Source organism: Oryzias latipes, chromosome 1 (assembly GCF_002234675.1).
Source record: "Oryzias latipes chromosome 1, ASM223467v1".
NCBI classification, from domain to species: Eukaryota; Metazoa; Chordata; class Actinopteri; order Beloniformes; family Adrianichthyidae; genus Oryzias; species Oryzias latipes.
This window is the reverse complement of record NC_019859.2, coordinates 8,981,436-8,998,951: the sequence shown is the minus strand read 5'-3', so window position 1 is coordinate 8,998,951 and position 17,516 is coordinate 8,981,436. Positions and strand designations below refer to the sequence as shown.

The 17,516-nt window shown below is 39.4% G+C and overlaps 2 protein-coding genes across 3 annotated transcripts in view; both read left to right on the top strand.

The window, feature by feature from the left end:
- The window catches only part of pik3r5 (phosphoinositide-3-kinase regulatory subunit 5), a 29,786-nt gene extending 17,738 nt beyond the window's left edge, over window positions 1–12,048 (top strand). The window contains exons 5-18 of one of the 2 annotated variants that reach the window (XM_011473804.3): window positions 858–996; window positions 2,061–2,130; window positions 4,067–4,241; window positions 4,772–4,940; window positions 5,018–5,086; window positions 5,171–6,042; window positions 7,404–7,532; window positions 7,698–7,829; window positions 7,982–8,075; window positions 8,470–8,546; window positions 9,894–9,987; window positions 10,160–10,242; window positions 10,691–10,806; window positions 10,934–12,048. In XM_011473804.3, coding sequence (XP_011472106.1) covers window positions 858–996; window positions 2,061–2,130; window positions 4,067–4,241; window positions 4,772–4,940; window positions 5,018–5,086; window positions 5,171–6,042; window positions 7,404–7,532; window positions 7,698–7,829; window positions 7,982–8,075; window positions 8,470–8,546; window positions 9,894–9,987; window positions 10,160–10,242; window positions 10,691–10,806; window positions 10,934–11,084 — 2,370 coding nt within the window. In that variant the 3' untranslated portion in view covers window positions 11,085–12,048. The remainder of the gene's footprint in view (window positions 1–857; window positions 997–2,060; window positions 2,131–4,066; window positions 4,242–4,771; window positions 4,941–5,017; window positions 5,087–5,170; window positions 6,043–7,403; window positions 7,533–7,697; window positions 7,830–7,981; window positions 8,076–8,469; window positions 8,547–9,893; window positions 9,988–10,159; window positions 10,243–10,690; window positions 10,807–10,933) is intronic. The other variant, XM_011473806.3, reaches the window with a different exon arrangement.
- Window positions 12,049–12,441: 393 nt separating this feature from the next.
- Window positions 12,442–17,516, top strand: part of pik3r6 (phosphoinositide-3-kinase regulatory subunit 6) — a 31,301-nt gene continuing 26,226 nt past the window's right edge. The window contains exon 1 of the mRNA XM_004065781.4: window positions 12,442–12,565. The gene's annotated coding sequence lies outside the window, so the exon portion shown is untranslated. The remainder of the gene's footprint in view (window positions 12,566–17,516) is intronic.

Genomic DNA, 17,516 nt, shown 5'->3' with positions numbered 1-17,516 from the left:
GAGGTTGTTCAAACTGAATCTTTGCTGTGATAGTATTGATGTTGCAATGTTGCCAAGATGTTAACCCATGTTGGTGTTTCATGTCCTGGTTTTGTTATTTTTAAATTTTCAGACGGACAAAATTTGCATTGTTGGGTCAAAAGTGCTTATTTTTGTATTAATGACAAAAAAAATATCTAGCGGCTAATAATGGGAAATATTTTTCAAATGTACTACAGTGATATAGTACTACAGTATTGCAGTAATATGTGCTCATTCATTATGATGGTGAAATGAGGCCTGCTAGTTCAGGATGTTTTAAAAACAGTAGCAGAAATAAGATTGTTACCAGCCTGATGTGACAAATAGTATAGATTGAATCGTTGTGGGGTTGCTTCCTCCCACTGTCCAAAAACATACCAAATTAGTTAATTTGGTTACCAAGTTATCCTTAGGTGTAAATGTAAGTCTTTGTGTGGTTGTGTGTCCCTCTGACAGACTAACGACCTGTCCAGGGTGTACTCCACCCTCCCAACAGTAGCTAGGACAGGTTCCATGAGGGATTCAGAAAATGTGAAATTTCTGTTTAGTTTTCTTAAAACAAATGTGCACTACTGTTGAATTCAGCTTCTGCCCCATGAAATTTTGTTCAAAGTCATACTTAAGTAAGTAACTCTGGTTCCTGCTATCTGGCCCGGTTTTTATTTTAGAATATCTATTCAAAAGTTCATTGGTATTTTAAAAAAACTCTTTAAAAAATAACTGTTATATACGTGGTGGCACATTTATTTAAAAGCGTCCAAAGCGGACTTAAATTCCATGAAACCCTTCCTTTTAATTGCATGCATTAAAATGACTGTTTTGTGCTTTGCTTTCAGACTCCGTACCTTCCTCCAGACACAGATCTCCTGGAAGAAGCCATTAAGGTGTTTTACATCTTTCTCACCTGGCCTGAACCTTACTGCAGTGTGTGCAGAGACCTCCTCTCCACATTACAGCTAGAGATGAAATCTCCAGGTAAGTCTAAAAGATCAAGGGCATTTGTGAACATTAGCTCAATGGCTCAATGGCTTGTTGCTATTGTCATAGCCCTCCCTCTAGCGGCGAGTCAAATTATTACATTTCCCATTATGTACAAATGGAAATACTTACAGGTGTCCCCAGCAGAAACAGGTAGATGTAGATGATTGTTGTTTCAGGAAAACTTCTCTGTTTCTGTTTAATAGATATAAACTACTTATAACACACTGAAACATAAGCAGAACAAAAAATACAGGAACTAGCCCCAAAACACTGTCAAGAAACTGGCATGATCAGAGGAACTGAACGAAAGAATTTGAATAGTCTGAATGAATGCTTGCTGTTTCATTAACAGGTAATTTTTACAGGATCTATATTTTTAGGTTATGTATATGTTTTGCATGTAGTTTCCCTGTTTCCCGACCTATCGTGAGAACAGGTGGAGGAACAGAGTCTGTGTGGAAATGAGATGGCTTCACACTAAACAGTGAGGTAACTAGGAGCTGAGGTGAAGAAGGTGGTGGACTTTAAACACTTGGAGTCTAGGGAAACTAAGGATGCGGCAGAGAGGTGTGTGCAGGCAGGTTGGAACAGGTGGAGGAAGATGTAAGGTCTGATGTGTGACGAGTGTGATCAGTAAGGAAAAAAACAGTGTAGAAGACTGTGGTACGAGCAGCCATGTTGTTGGTTTTGAGACGGTGGCAGAGTTAAAGATGTTGAGGTTCTTTCTGGATAGGATAAAGAATAAACTCATGTTAGTTGTTTTTGAAATAAATCTATGGAAGGAGATGAAGATGGTTTGGAGACTTTATGATATTGGTAAAAGGTTGCTGAGGTTGGAGCTGAAGGAAGAAGAAGGAGAATGTTCATGAATGCAGTAAAGGAGGACATGAGGGTGGTTGGTGTGAGTGAGGAGGAAGCAGAGGATAGGCTTAAATATAGACAGATGATTCACTCTGGTAATCCCCAAAGGAAGCAATACGAAAAAAAAAGTAGTTTCCCTTTAGCTTTTTTTGTTTTTATTTCATGTTCTGTTCATAATTTATTTGCATTTGTTTCAGGAATTTCATTTCAGAGACTGGTGAGGGAAGAACAAGGCCTCAGGACTTCTAGCCATAGTTCAAAAACTATGTAAGCACACTCAACACTGTTCCTTGTTGCTTTCTTTGTAACTTCCACCTTCTACGAATAAATGTTAAGCTTAGACCTTCTCCTTTCTTGTAAATATTTCCATATTTATCACACTGTACTTCACAATATTTTTTTGTATTCAGACATGACAACAGACTTCTAAAATGAAACACTTTGCAAAGCATTTCATCAACCTTTCTTTGTATAGAGCACATTTCATACATAATGATGCTGTTATAAACTTAATACACTGTTCTGTGAGGAGGAAGAAATATTAAAGTCTGAAGTTTTCTAGGGGAAAAAAACAATATCAATAATTAGATTTTACTAAATCCTAATAAAAAGATGGATGGCCTACTCATAATAGTTTTCTGGTGTATTGATTTTTTTTTACAAAGACACAATATGGTGAATTACAAAGCAAAGTTTCATCCCTCTAACAGAGATGGCTTAAAACAAGTGTTTGTGATTTTTCTCACTGTCCTGCATTGTCAAAGGAATTGTCTCTACCAGCTCTTAACAATTTTGGATTAGTTCAAATGGGTTTTGGTGTTTTATTTTTATTAAGTTATAGTGTTGATGTTTTGCATGTGATTCCTATTCTGTTCCTCACTGCAAAAGAAGTAGCAGAAAATAAAAAGAAACCCCCCCAACACATCTTAAATAGAAAATCATTAGAAATAAGTAAAATGATTTGTCTGCACAGCAAGTAAATTTAACTTTAACTAGAAGTCTAATAAAATATCAAAATGTAGAGATGAGGGGTTCCACACAAGCATTCAAAAATGAAAAAAAAAGTAAAAAGCTATCTGTTAGAATGAATTACATTGAACGTTATACAGCTCAATAATACGTGTTTTGGTTTGGTATGGTTTGTATTTTTTTTTTTGAGTTTTTATGTACCTAATTATGGTTTATTTTGATCAGAGATAAAAAAAACTGGTATAAGTTAAAATAACGCATTTAAGCACAAAATCTGAACAAAATTAGAATGCTAGCTTACTACAATTTGGCCCATCTTAATAAATCCTCTTAAAATCTCAAACACTTATTCTTAAAAACAAAATCTAAATTTTTATTTCCAAAGTAGCAACAATTAATTTCTGTCTAACTTGGCAACATTTAATTTAACTTTAAAATAACATCCTTAAAATTTAACCAAAAATTACAGTGCAATTAAAGTTGTTTTTGAGTCTTGAATTTAGTTTTTCTTCTGTCAAGATTACGGCGCAAAAGGGTTTTTGACTTGTTTTAAAATAATTTCCTTGTTTTTATATTATAGCTCTTAATGAGGAAAATAATGTTGACTGTGTCAATTTAAAGAAAAGCTTGTAAAGGTGTAGAGCAAAGATAAGTTAAAATGATTTAAAACCTGGTAATGTATATTGAATTTAAAAAAAAAACAAGGTTTTAGTCTTTGTAAGCAGTAAATAGTTTGCAGTGCAACTAAGAATATTTCCTGGTTTGGAAAAGAAATTGCTTCTTTGAGATAAATTCTGATGGCAACACACCTGAATTCTGTATACTTGCAGTCTGGCTAAAACTAAATCAATTTTATACAAGATGACTAGAGTACCATTGTTCTGAATTATTAAATACCTCTTTAAGATAACGGGGTGGGATTATATAAGTTCGCTTCCTTCCACTCCCTTTCAAGCAATATTTATTAATTATGTCTAATTATCCTAAGTTTGATTAGTTACTGTATGAATGTATAACTGATGATTATATTGTTTTTGTGTATTATTTCTATTTGATTGCTTGAAATAAACCATTTCAAATCAAAAATCAAAAAAAGATCCAGTATGGTCTAAATATTTGTGCTCTCTATTGATACGATCATGATAAAAGGTTTGTGTTTGTGAAAGAAAAACAAGTGTAACCCCCCTTGTCTTTGCACCCAGCATCACGACATCCTGTTGTTTGCTTCCTGCAGAACTGTACTGCTGATGAACCCGGATGAGGTTCCTCATGAATTTCTTTCCGTGGCTGAGCAGCTCAGCCACGTTCAGCACTCCCAAAGAGAAACCTACACCACTTTGATAAAACACGCCTTCCAGTCGGCGCTGGGCACCAAGTATTCCCTGCACAGCATCCACAGAGCCCTGCAGGTTTGTGCTGAAAGACCAACTCTCCTCTTTAGATGTTCAAACACAGTTTTAAATCAGCCAGTTTACTTTTAATTTTCAAAACAAAAGAATATCTTTATTTTGAACAAATACAAAGAAACGATTCAGTACTATATTCAGGAGGCCACATTTACTGCAGACCTGACAAAAAGTTAGATGTTTTAATGTGAATTTTAGAACAAACACATACATTTTTATTTTTAAATGTGGAGATCTTGCTTCTTCTGCATTTGCTTAAAACTCAAAAAAACAGACTTTAGCAAGAAGAAATTTATAAACCCAGAAAGCATGTATCTAGAAAAACTTTCTATTTTTATTTGCTTGAATTTACAAAAAAGTTATTTTAATATGAACATCTATGCTAATACATTCATAACAATACATTTTTAGTTAAAGTTTAGCTGGAACAAAGCAGACCATTCCAGGATGGCTCATCTTGCAATCATCATTATGATAAAAACCTCTTAAAAGTTTAATCACATTCCATAATCAGCACAGTTATATTCTTGCAGGCAAAAACTGAAAGTGAACTGGCGAATACTTATTCTTTGATGAGTGGCATCCTGGAGATGGCTGCTGTCATGAGTGACCCACAAAAGGCACGCAATCACATCATCAAAGAACTGGAGGAACTGAGCAGGAGTCTGGAAATTTCTGCGTCCAACGGTCGAAGTTCGGATGGTAAGCTTAGTGCCATCTACAAATCAGAAAGTTTTATAAATTTACAGTTTGAGCCTGAAGCCTCTGTTTTCTCTTAGGAGTTCTGAAGACTTTACCGTTGCCAACAGCCAAATGCTACATGTTCCACTGGGAAAAAGATAACTTTGGTAATGCAAAGAAATAAAGTCTGTAATGATTTTAAATGAGAATTGTGAAACAAAACCTGAGTGATGTTTTTTACTTTCTTTAAGATGTTCTGAACACCCTTCTGGAGCCTGACTTTGATGATTTGGCCTTCAGTGGGAGGGCCACAGAAGAGAAAGACGATGAGTTTGATGATGAGCAGGATGCAACAGGAACTGATGATGATAAGGAGGACAAATTGGAGAAAGATGAATTGTCTTCGATGTCCATTATGTCTTATGACTGCTATGGCAGCCATCGTGCTTCCACTCTTTCCTCCCTGTCTACCACCTCTAAAGACTCCATGTTCTCCACTTTGTCAGTGGCCTCTGAGTCCTACCCTGCCTCCCTGTTCTCCGTTACTTCAGTAGACAGCGACTACTGTGAAGATTCGGACGACTACAATAGCTCCTCTCCCACTCATGAGAAATGTTCTCCAAAGTCGGGGAAAAGCCCAGGTCGTCTCAGCCAGCACTTTTACAGACTCTTCAACAAACCCAAGTGCCCTCGTCAGCTTTCCCGAGCAAACAGTTTGGGAAACACTGTATCGAGTGACCTTTCGGCTGTACGAGAGACTCGGTCCAACTCTCTGCCACAGCAAGTCAAGCTGTGCATTTCAGAGCCTTCAAATAAACCCTCCAATCAGGCTCTTAGACATGTCTGCTTCCGAAGGAGGCCCATTCTGAGCAGTGATGAGGATGATAAGGATGTAACACTGAGGGTGGTGGTGTTTGGTGCTGATCACGTAGCTGGAAAGGTGGCACGAGCCTACAGCAACCTGAGGAGGAAAGAGAGTACCTGTCCACATCTCAGCAGAGTCTTTAAACTTCAGTTCTACTTTGTACCTGTGAAGAGGGACTCTGTGGTAGGAGCAGGACACCGGAGAGCTTCAGGTCCTTCCATTCAAACAGGATTTCAGAAAGGACTAAATCTGTCTTATGTAAGTACGCTGACACTCGCCCAAAGAAGCTCCACCTCTTTAAAAGACCTGTCAGTTGTGAGTGGTTATCCCTGATTTCGTGGTCTGACACAGATGTCTGCTGAAAGGGTGTAGAGACATGGCGACTGTACTTAACCATTTACAGTACATCATTTGACACTTTTAGCTGATAAGAGGCCCTGCAGTCATAGATTTTGTAGAAAAAAATTGTTTTGTTAAGCTAACGTTGTGCTAATATCAAGCCCTTCTTTAAACTCATTTTTTTAAGTTTAAAACAGATGTACATTTGTAGGTACTTGCCTGCCACCAGACGGGGTAAATGAGTACCCTGGCCACCTTTCTGGCTAAGGTAGATCTTACCGCTGTCTGTATATAAGAACCAGATCGAGCGAGTGTGACGTTACCCTTGGAAAATGGCTTATTTCTAGCTCCAACCAACCAAAGTCAATTCAGTCGCCATTTTTCACGATGACATCAACATGCAGTGATTGATCTAAGCCGGTGTGAGTCAATATTTCTATGGGACCCACTCTTGCCAATCAGGAGTGAGCTTGTTGGAAGTCCACTACTCTTCCACTGAAAGCGGGCTCGGGAGAAAATGTCAATCATACGTTTTGAACATTCAACAAGGGTGTCAGCGGGCACCACATACGTTTATTAAGGCATCTGATACCCAGGTTGAATAACTTACAATAAAGAAAAAAATATTAAAAAAAAATGTAGAACAGCAATAACGTGTTTAAAAAAAGGTAGCAGAGAAGGAAACGTTATTCTGACATATACAATGGCTTAGCAATAGCTGTTTATATGAGATTTATGGGATTTTGGCTTCTAGGAGCCAGCAGGTACTTCCTGCTTGGAATTTGAGGAAGGAGGGGTCACACACTCTAGTTCTCATTACAGTTAATGGATCTGACCCATGTTTAAAAACTTCTGTGATTATTTTATTTGTTACCAGGTCATGAGCGTATGTACGACTTTTTTACGCAGTTATTTTTATTTATTTGTTTATGGTGTTAGTTACAGAATCCTACAAGAGTTGTGATTTCTGGTAGTTGTTGGGGTATTTGTGTCTGTTGACCAAGGCCCCTGCACATGAAAGTCAGAAAAACCCCATGTGTGGCCAAATGTTAGCCTCTGTGTCCTCTGATTCTTCAGTAAGTGATAGGAATTTGTTTATTTATTTATTTTTACTCTTCTAATTCCAAAGCAGCCTTGGTTTAGAGGAGTTTTAACTCTGTAAAGCCCTTTGCGTTACTTCAGAATGAAAAGGGCTTTATAAATAAAGTGTGAATTGATTTACAGGCTACATCTAGTTTCATGGTGAAGCTAAACCATCTTCCTCTGTTCTGCTGTTCAAGCAGGACATAAACCCGTCTGATGTCGGGGACAGCACTAATGACATTGCACATCTCCTTGGGATGCTGGATCCGTGGTACGAGAGAAACACCCTCAGCCTGCTTAAGCTGCCCATCAGCGTGGTCTGCAAGGTATACAAGGAACCCTTCCATTGTTGTTTATGCTTTTTTATTAATAAAGATATTTTAAGTTGACTTAATCAGAGAAGTTTATTATTATTATTCCGTCAAAATTGAATGTTTTATCTACATGGCTCTTGTGTGGAATTGTGTTTTAATGTAGAAATGTTGTTGCAGCAAACCTCAAAAACAGAATCAAAGTCCTACGACAGTTCCTATGAGCAGCGTCTCCCCATCCTGGCTGATTTGGTGCTATACTATTGTCGCTATGCAGCCCGGAAGACTTTAATCCAGCTGTACCAAGCAGAGGTCAGCAACACTCTTAAACACTCCAAAGGCATTATCATGATGCGCTTTATGTATCTTTGTGTTGATCCTTGTTTTAAATGTTGATATTTAAAAGATTCAGGTCTTAAATTAGGTTTAGGTTTAAATGAGTGATGTGACGTCTGGTTTTGCAGCTGACATTAGCTGGTGGAGAGAAGAGGACCGAGGTGTTCGTTCACTCGCTGGAGTTGGGTCACACCGCAGGAACACGGGCCATCAAGGCCATGGGTAAGCACCGACCAAACCCACGTATCCCAGCAACCGCACCACCGTTTTTTGTGCATCACCAGTTAACTTGAGGTTGAGATGGAACTAAGTTAAAGAGGAACTGCCACTGTTTTTCTCACATAGTTCCTGTTTTCCTGGTTTCACTCGTCAGAAAACACTTGCACTTCTTTAAATTTACTAGCAGAACTGAAAAGTCGTTTTAATGCTTTTAAAATATTTATGAAATTCGTTTCTTTCTTTCCAGAATTCAGAGTCTTTAAACATATGATACAGTATTTAAACCCTTTATTTAAAAAAAATGTTTCCTTTCATTCATTTTGGATTTGTTTTAAATCCCCAACATACTTGCATGCATGGATAAGTTTTAGTAATTGTCCTTTGTTTCCTTTTTTAGGTGCTGCCAGTAAACGGTTTGGCATTGATGGTGACAGAGAGGCAGTGCCACTAACACTGGAAGTGGTTTACAACAGGGTAAGAATATATCCGCTCTGCATCCGGTTTGAACATGTTTGTCTTGCATTAAAAGTCGATTTATAAATTAGACATCTCCTAAAAAAAAAAGCGAAACTTAAAAACTTGATGAATTTTCATTTTAAGTTGAAACTGAAAAGGGACGTCTGAAGTCCGAGAAGACAGAGTATCTACCGGTAAAACCGCTAAAACAAAATATCTGCTAAAGTTGTATGTGGCTGACACAAAAAAGCTTCTACCACCCTGGTTTGTGTGGTCTGAAAAACATAGACGAGTAAACACGACAACCTTTTTATGTCACGTAAACTTTGAATTTGTATCTGATCTTATTTTTTTTTTAAAGAACCAAGCAGCCAGCATGTTTGAAGTGGGGGTCATTGTGCTAGCGATTGTGCCAGAGCAGTTGGCATGACTCTGTTTTCATCGACAAAACTCTAAAAATATGGAGTGTTTGCTTCCATCGAGATCATGATGTCTCATTACAACACTAGAAGTTGTTGTTTACAGGGCCAGCTGATGTGTGTGGAAATGTTTTAATCTCATGTGAAGGAGGGGCCATTTGCACTCCAATCATCTTTTGATCTATTATAAAAGCGTTCCCAGGGGACTTTTAATTATGATTATGATTTTTTTTTGCCAAAATCCTAGAGAGAGAAAAACCTGACGTTTTCTAGGACATAGTTTCAAAATCGCAGCAGTAGTTTGTTAGAAATTTGAATTGTTGGTGCCATTGGCACAGAGAAACCTCACCCCCCTCCCCATCCCCATTTCTAAGAGCTCGGGGCACAGAGCTTGTTCCTCGCCCACTGTAATTTCTGCACCACACATGTTCTCTATCAAAAATAATTTTTGTTTGCCCCTGACTCACAACGATTTGAATGAAGATATACTCAAAAATGCAGGTTTGAACTTAATTTTTATTAATTAAATATCCTCCATTCTCAGAAAAAAGCCACAAGAACCTGTTAAAAATACCAATAACGTGATTTTCGTCAGAACGGTTCTTTAAAATGAATGGGTTTCAAATAGTTTAGAAGGGCCTTGAGGATGTCCATGCATGTCTTGTGTCTTCTGTAACCACTCTGTATTTAAGTAGTTGCGTTGGTGCTTGTTTTGAACTAAAAACTATTAAGTTTTGACTTCTATAGGGTAAAAGTTATGTGTTAGGTGAGTCTACTGCATATGTTGTTTTCTAGAGGTGAGATCTAGTTCCTGTGCCTGACTTCAAAAAGGGCTCTAGGCCTCAGATGTCACAGGATGTTGCTGCTTGCAGCTTCGATTCTCACATTTTGAATTTTTAGTTTTTCTTTCTATATTTTTAATATTTTTGATTTTATCCTTCCTTAGGTGGTAATCAGTGGAAGAAGCCAGTGCAAAAGAGAAACTAAAGTTTGCACCTCAATGAACTTAATCAAAGCATGTAAGAATCCTGAGGAACTAGGTATGCTGCTGCTGTTTCTTCTCATTGTACTCATTGTGTTATTTACTGCTTATAATTGCTCAGAATTGATGATAATGATACTTTTAAGCAGCTGAATTTTAAAAGATTTTGCAATTTTAGGAAACGTGCTATCAAAGGTTTATTGAAATGCTCTTTGAATTAAATCTGTCAGACTCAAAGATGGAGTGCCTGCAGCTCACCATGACTGAGGTGCTAAAGAGACAAAGTGGCAAAAGCAAGAAAGGCTACAACCAGGTAAGACACCAGTCGACATGATATCAATCCAAGTGGTTTGTGGTTTAAACAATGCAGCAGCAGTCTGCTTTTGCACACGGCCCTGCAACACGCCTGCTCCAAGGCTTTGATACAGCTTTGATTGCATTTCAAACAACCGACTCAAATCACAAGTGCAAATGTATGGGAACTGCTTTTCTAGAGCAAAAAGCCACAGCCCTGCACATATAAGATTTGAAAGTGTTGTTTTTAAATGTGTCTTGTAAAATTGTTGACTGATCAGCCATGTATCTCAAACTCTTAACACAACTTAAGTTGTAAAAACTCACTAATCTGAATATTATTAATTTCTGAGTGTTTGATCAGTTTCTGTACTAAAAAAAAAGTTATTCATATAGGTAGGAAGACCTTTTACTGTTTTTAGATGTGTGTTAATTCAATGTATTTTTATTTTCTTTCTTTTCTGCAGTGCCTGAACACAACTGAAGTGAAGGTTGACAAAGTGCAGGTTAGTGGGGCGAGAAACACAACATTTGCTGTGTGTCTGGACCAGGACGAGAAGAAGATATTACAGAGTGTCACCAGGTACGGCTCCAGGTCACTGGTGGTTCTAAAACGGTGGCACATTTTCAGTTTTTTATAAAGCTATTTTAAACTCTGTGACTAAGTGTAGGCTTTTGCCTCTTCCTGTGTCTCTCTCTGTTTGGATAAGGTGTGAAATATCTGTGTGCTACAAGCCTGACAGCTCAACCGACTGGAGGCTGAGAAAGTCCCAAACCACAGCTCAAATTCAGCCGATCAACTCTGCCTTTTGCTCCCTTCTGTGTCTGCCCATAGTGACCTTCAGTGGGGCCCTTCCCTGAAATGGCTGACTGCTTAAGTCCATAGACTTGAAAAAAAACAAAGGTCTAAAGACGAAGAGCATCTTTGGTTAAATTTTATATCTCGAAACTGTCAAAAAGAAGAAATTGAAAAGGATTCTGGTGGATTTTTTTTTTTAAACACGCTTGAGAGTTGCAGATGACTTCCAGATCTTTCTGTCCTGACAGTAACATTAACACACACAAAAAGAGACCGATGACATCAAAGAGGGACAGAGGGTTAACTCTGGGGACGCTGTTAGAAATGTTCTAAGTCAAAATGCATCATTCACTGTTATCAAGGGAACCTTTCGAGTTTTATTGTTGAGGTTTCAAGTATATATATATATATTTTTGAGTCAATGAAACTGACTTTAGGCACATTGCAATTAAAATTGTTAATGAGGGTAAATGTTCAGAATCTCAGGTAAAATGATGAGGAAACTTGTAATATGTTAGTTATCTTTTGTTGACGTCTGTAACCAATAGAGAAGAAAGATCTTTTTTTATGTAAAATATTTTTTCTTAAATTATCTTACATGCTAATGGGCACTGAAATGTGTAACATCTCTTTGGAGCAGTTAATAGATTATGAAGATATATTAGAATATCTGAGATTGCACACTATAGATGTACAAAATGTAAATTTTATTGAATACTTTATTTTTAACAACACTGTTAAGTCAGCCTGTTTGTATTTTGTTATTTTGTCTATGCAAAGAGCTCCACTGATTTTAAAAGTGCAACTGCAGTTATAAGGATGACCAGCAGGGGGCTCTGTTGATCTGTGACCTTAACTTGAAGCCAGCACGAAGCAAGAATTGTACAATTTGACTTGACCAATACTTTATTCTAACATAGATTTAAAAAGAGTAATAAAAATAAGTTCATATAAACGGCACGTTGATTTATAGTACTGTTTTTGTTTGTCCATTTTCTTGTCATAATAAATGCACTTAAAATAAAACTGTCTTTCGTTTTGTTTTGAAGAAATGATATCCAGTTGCTTGACTAAGAATGACTTTAAGTCTTAAGGTTTTCTACTTTAATATCTGTAGCTTAAATGAAATGCTTGATATGTTTGTTTTAGTACATTTTAAATGTTTTCAAAGTAAAACGTTATTTCCGTATGGCGCGCGTGAACGCAACACTTTTTTCCTAAATACATAAAACATGTAAGAGTGTATTATTTGAATTATTTAGGGAGTTGAGTTACACTTTAGGTTTTAAACTCGTCTTCACTAAAAGAAGAGCGACACGATTAAAAATAGTAAAGTCTGATCATTAGTCGTATGGGGAAATGTTGGGCACAGTTTCAGTGCGGTTGTAAAAGTCAGGTTCTGATTGGTTCCCTGTGGGAGAGGTGGGCGTGGTCTGAAGATGGGGACTCGGGAACAGTTGAGAGGAGTGAGGTGTCAGAAAGTCCTTCAACACACAAATCAGTCGCTGCGAGCGAATGGAATATCTGGACTACACATTTAAAGGTAAGAATAAAACAACTAGTTTTATATCTTTAAAAAAATAGTATAGTTGTTTTTGTAGTCTTCAAACGTCGAGGAATCTCAACGGCTACTGTCTGTTGATATCAGAAATTGATTTTGGTCTCGTGCAGGTGTACATCATCACCATGCTAGCTTTTTTTCTCTTTTAAAAATACGTAATTTATACTTTTAACAATAGTTCTTTGAGGGTTGACGTCAAAATTTATTTAAAGTAGTAATTTTTTGTTGAATCGGAAGACTTTTATGTTGTGTAAGAGCCACTGTCAGATGTTGACTGACAGTTTAGGTAACCCTTTTTGTTTGTTATTGTTGTCGGTGTTGTTGCTAGCAGTTTAAAGTTCTAAAATGTAATAAAGCCTTCCAACATTGTGATTTTTGACCCGGGAAGAAACGGGTGGTCGGAGTCAAGTAAAGGCGATGGGCGGTGGTTTATTTCCCCCTCCTGACATAATATAAAGGCGGTGATAAGACTGATCTGATGAAGCTTTGCTCTTGTGTTGTGTCTTTTGGAGTCTGCAAGCGCCGCTGCATTTCCTCCTGCTTCCTTGTTTAAGATCTTAGCTTCCTGGTCCACTTTAGGCTTGAGAGATAGCAGGATAATTCCTTTGTAAGTTATTGACTTGACTATGAAAGGCACTAGTGTTCATGTGTGGGCTGTCAGTGTCATGTGCACGTTTTGTCTTCTTAATTTTACATTTCAGGCATTTTTAAGGTTAGTTCTTTCCTTTTGCACAGTTGTCCAGTAATTTAACATCTATTTTTTCGTGTTCTAGGGGGGCAGGGAAATGCACTCCAGTGTTACAAAAAAATCTTAAAAGATGTGGTTAACCCACTGCCTGTGATCAAGTCTTACTAGGGAAACAGTAAAAAGAGAGAGAGAGAAAAAAACACTTGTTGTGCAGTAACCACTTTGAGTTTTTTTTTAATGGCCCCTTGTCATATTAGAAGTTGATTGTAACCTCTCCATATAATAATTTTTAATTAGTAATGACAACAGGGATCATGTGAATATCATTGCAATCTCCTTAAAAGTAAAAGCCTTTAATAGTGTTTTTAAATTATTTTATTCACCTTATTAAAACAAGTATTTGTGCATAAAAAATGGGTTAATTCAAAACATTAAAGGTAAATCTTTTTTAATGTGGTCAAGAAAATTTGGTTTACCCTTGGAGATTCATAAAAATGTTATGTTTTAGCCAGTGATTGGCAAACTGCCAGAATAGCAGGTTATTCAGCTGGTTGTCGTTGCTTCAAGCTTGTATCTACACACCACAAGTCTGCTTCAGGAAGGGGGTCAAAGTGAATTATGAGCTATAAATGTCTTCCTAATCTATGCAGAGTATATAGGTCAAAGGATGGCGTGCATGTCACAGAGTTTGCTGCTTTATTACAGAATTTAGAGTGCAAATTTAAAAGTGCTTTTATTTGTTTGTGTTTAAAATCATTATTGCAGACTTAATTTGTCCTTTTGTTAAAGTTTTTGTGATTTCACCTGCAGCAAAGTAGTATATTTGTGACACTTCTTCAATGTGAACGTGATGATCAGGCTAATGCACTTCTTGATGATGTTGGGTTTCCAAACATGGAGACTCAAAGTTATAGCCAATTTCTAAAGAAAGTTACTTCTTGCTTACCGGTACCTTTTATTTTGGAATGAATCTTTTTAACTTACTTGTTACAGATTATTGTGTGCAACCAATGGCTTTGAGACATTAGAGAAAGCCAGATGTTATATTTTTATAGAAAAATCACCAATTTCTGTCAGTCAGGCTTATCGTGTGTGACTTCAAGGCTTCTTTCAAAATCTGGTACACCGTCCAACCTTATCTCTCTTTCACTTCAGCTGGACTGAAGAGAAATGAACTGCTCTTCTCCTTCTTCATTGTCTTCACTTTTTGTTTTTTTATTCTAGTTCTGTTTAGACCCTTCTGCCATAACTATGTTTGTCTGGTTTTAATTTGAGATCTTAATGCTAAAAGATGTTACCTAAGAATTTATATATTGGATCATAATGTGAAATTACAAAACTGCTGTATAATCTTGATTGAATATTTCTGATTATATAATGAAGTGAAGTTTTGCTGTTATTACAGCTGTCCACACTTTTGGTTGGGAGGTATTTAAATACAAACAGGTCTTACTGATCGTCATTTTACTTTATGTTGACTGTAAAAAGTAGAACATACTTGCTTATAAAAGTTTTACATAGGGGTGTTAGATATCATTTTTGGATGACAACACAATTCATATTAAATATTGGTTTATTTTGAACAATCCTATTTTATCTGACCTAAAATCAATCCAGAACATTTTAAGCCAAAAGTTCAGCCAGTGGGACTCAGAGATAAATACCTGGGTACTGAACAATTCAGGTGAAGTTTTCCAGATTCTTTGTATTTCTTGCAAGGTAATCATGTGTACTTTAATTATCTGTACAAACAAGTAAACAAGAATTAATGGCAAATCAATTCACATTTTGGTTTCATAAAGTTCAGCCCACATCAAAATAATCCAAAGGGAAAATTATGAGAACATTCAACCACACTGTTTAGTCACATGTCTCTGCAAAATTCAAAGTGTTTCCACACATTGGACTGGAATGAGGGCATGATCATTTTTTTTTTTTTTTTTTTTTTTTTTAACTTGTCCTGTCCAACAGCTAGGCAGACAGATGAGAGCTGAGGGCCTCTTGGGTTGGACATATTTTACTTTAACAAGAGGGGTTATTAATCTTCAGACAAACCAAAGGTATGTCTGAATAAACCCCTTTTGTAATTGAGGCCAAACTTTATTAATTTCAAACATGTCTGAAAATCTTTGGTGTTGGACCGGACGGAAAAGGAAAGAGGGGAAGAAGAAAGAGGGACGTTAGAGAGAGGGGGGGTAGGGGGTGATAATAGGAGGGGAAAGGGGATAAGACCATGAAGCAGCATAAAGCAACAAGTTTACTGGTTGTTAATCATTATGGTAAAAAAAAAATGTAAAAAAAAAACAAAAAAAAAAAAAAAAAAAGGGCGGAGCCTGTCCACACACACACTCAAATGTTATAAACACACTTGTTAGTTGCAAAAATGTCCACCCGTCGACATGTACACAAAACAGATAGTGTTCACACGCATACTTATGCCTTAAAACCAACTAGTGTGAAATATTTCAGTCATTCAGTCTGTTGAGCTGACACCTGTGCTCAGGTGAGTGTTTATGTTCTTCTAAAATGGATGGTGGAACGTGAAAAGAAGGAGGGAGAGTGCCCAGCCATCCCCACCCCAAGACCCCCACCGCACCAGCAGCGGCAGCCGGATTCCCCCCAACACCACACGGGAACCGGCAGGGAACAACCGCCGCCCGGGCGACCAAGCCCGCCACCCAGGCCAGGGCCAGCAGGGCCGCCGCAAGGCCCCCAGAGCCAGAGAGCAGGGAGGCACGGAGGGAAAGAGGGCGCCGCCCCAGCCCAACCAGGAGAGCAGCCCCCCCGCCGCGCCGGGAGAACCCAACGCAGGGCCCCACCGGAGAAGGATGCCCACAGCCCCAGACGAGCACCCCACCACCACCCAGGAGTTCCGGGCATCCCCCCGCCCCAACCCCAGGTACGGGCCAGGACCCCCCAAGGGAGACCCACTCCGCACTCCAGGCAGCCATCCGCCCGGCCAACGGTTGGTCCAGGGAGGAGCGAGGCAGGGGCCCGCCGCCCCCGCCCAGGAGGGGGGAACCCCGGGGAAAAAAGAGGGCCCACAAGGGGTGTTGTAAATATGGCCCGACCAGGCTCGGCCACAGTTGGAAATTTGGCGGGGCCCAGCACTCAGGAGCAAGGACCAGAACCCACCCCCCAGGGACACGAACACCCCCGGCTCAGATGTAATGTGAACCCCCCCACCGCGCGGAGAGAGCACCGCCGGGCCCAGGAAGCCAGCACCCCGGGGACACAGCCGCCGTTGCAAAGGGGCCCGTACCCCCCACCAGGGAAGAGGCAGGGGACAGATGGTCCCAGGTCCCACCTTCCTTGCAAAATGTGTGTGCGTGTATGTGTGTTTGAGAGAGTGTGTGTGTGCATGTGTGTGTGTTTATGTTGGGATGTATATATTGAGGGGGGAGGGGTGTGTGTACTAAGGGGGGTGCGGTTAAAATTGGCGGGTAGGGCACTAAGGGGACGTCTCCTGATTACTCACAGTGACGTCCCCTCACCCTCCCCACCAAGGGGCCCTAAATGTCTAAGGTGCGGTTAAAATTGGCGGGTAGGGTGCTAGGAGGACATCCGCTGCTTGCTGGCAGTGATGTCCAAGCACCCCCCCTACCAAGGGCCCTACATGTCTAAGGTGCAAATAAAACCGAAAGAGGGGGGGCCCACTCCATACGGCAACCATAGGAGGGGGGTCACTGCCTAGTAAACCCCCCCCCCAAGGCTCATCGCAGGCTAAGCCCCCCACCCCCTCACCCTATTATGAGGTTATATGAGGAAGGGGGTAAGTTGGGGACAGATGATAGACTGTCCCCCGGTGGTCAAACAGCCGTCCCCCGCCCCCCCCCCAGCAAGGGGGCCAGGCCCACCCAGCCCCGGGGCCCCACCCCCGGAGGCGCAGACACCCCAGGCCCAGCACCACCACCCCCACACAGAGAGAGGGGAGCCAGAAAGCGCCGGCCCCCCCCGGAGCAAGCCCAGGCCCCCACCCCCAAACGCCGGCCCTAGAAGAGCTCTGGTCAGGCCTCGACGGGACCGAGGCAGCCAACCGGCCGGGGAAACCGCTGATCATTTTTTTTGCTGTCATCACATGTGTGTTGTCCCAATGATGCACTTGTTTGTTTTCCTGTTATAGTAAAGTAAACGTATCATACCTAATTTCAAATGGCATTTTTCAATATTGATTATGATTGATTTATTTATTTATTTTACAATAATATGGGTCAATTCAATTAACAACTTGCCTCAGATCATAAA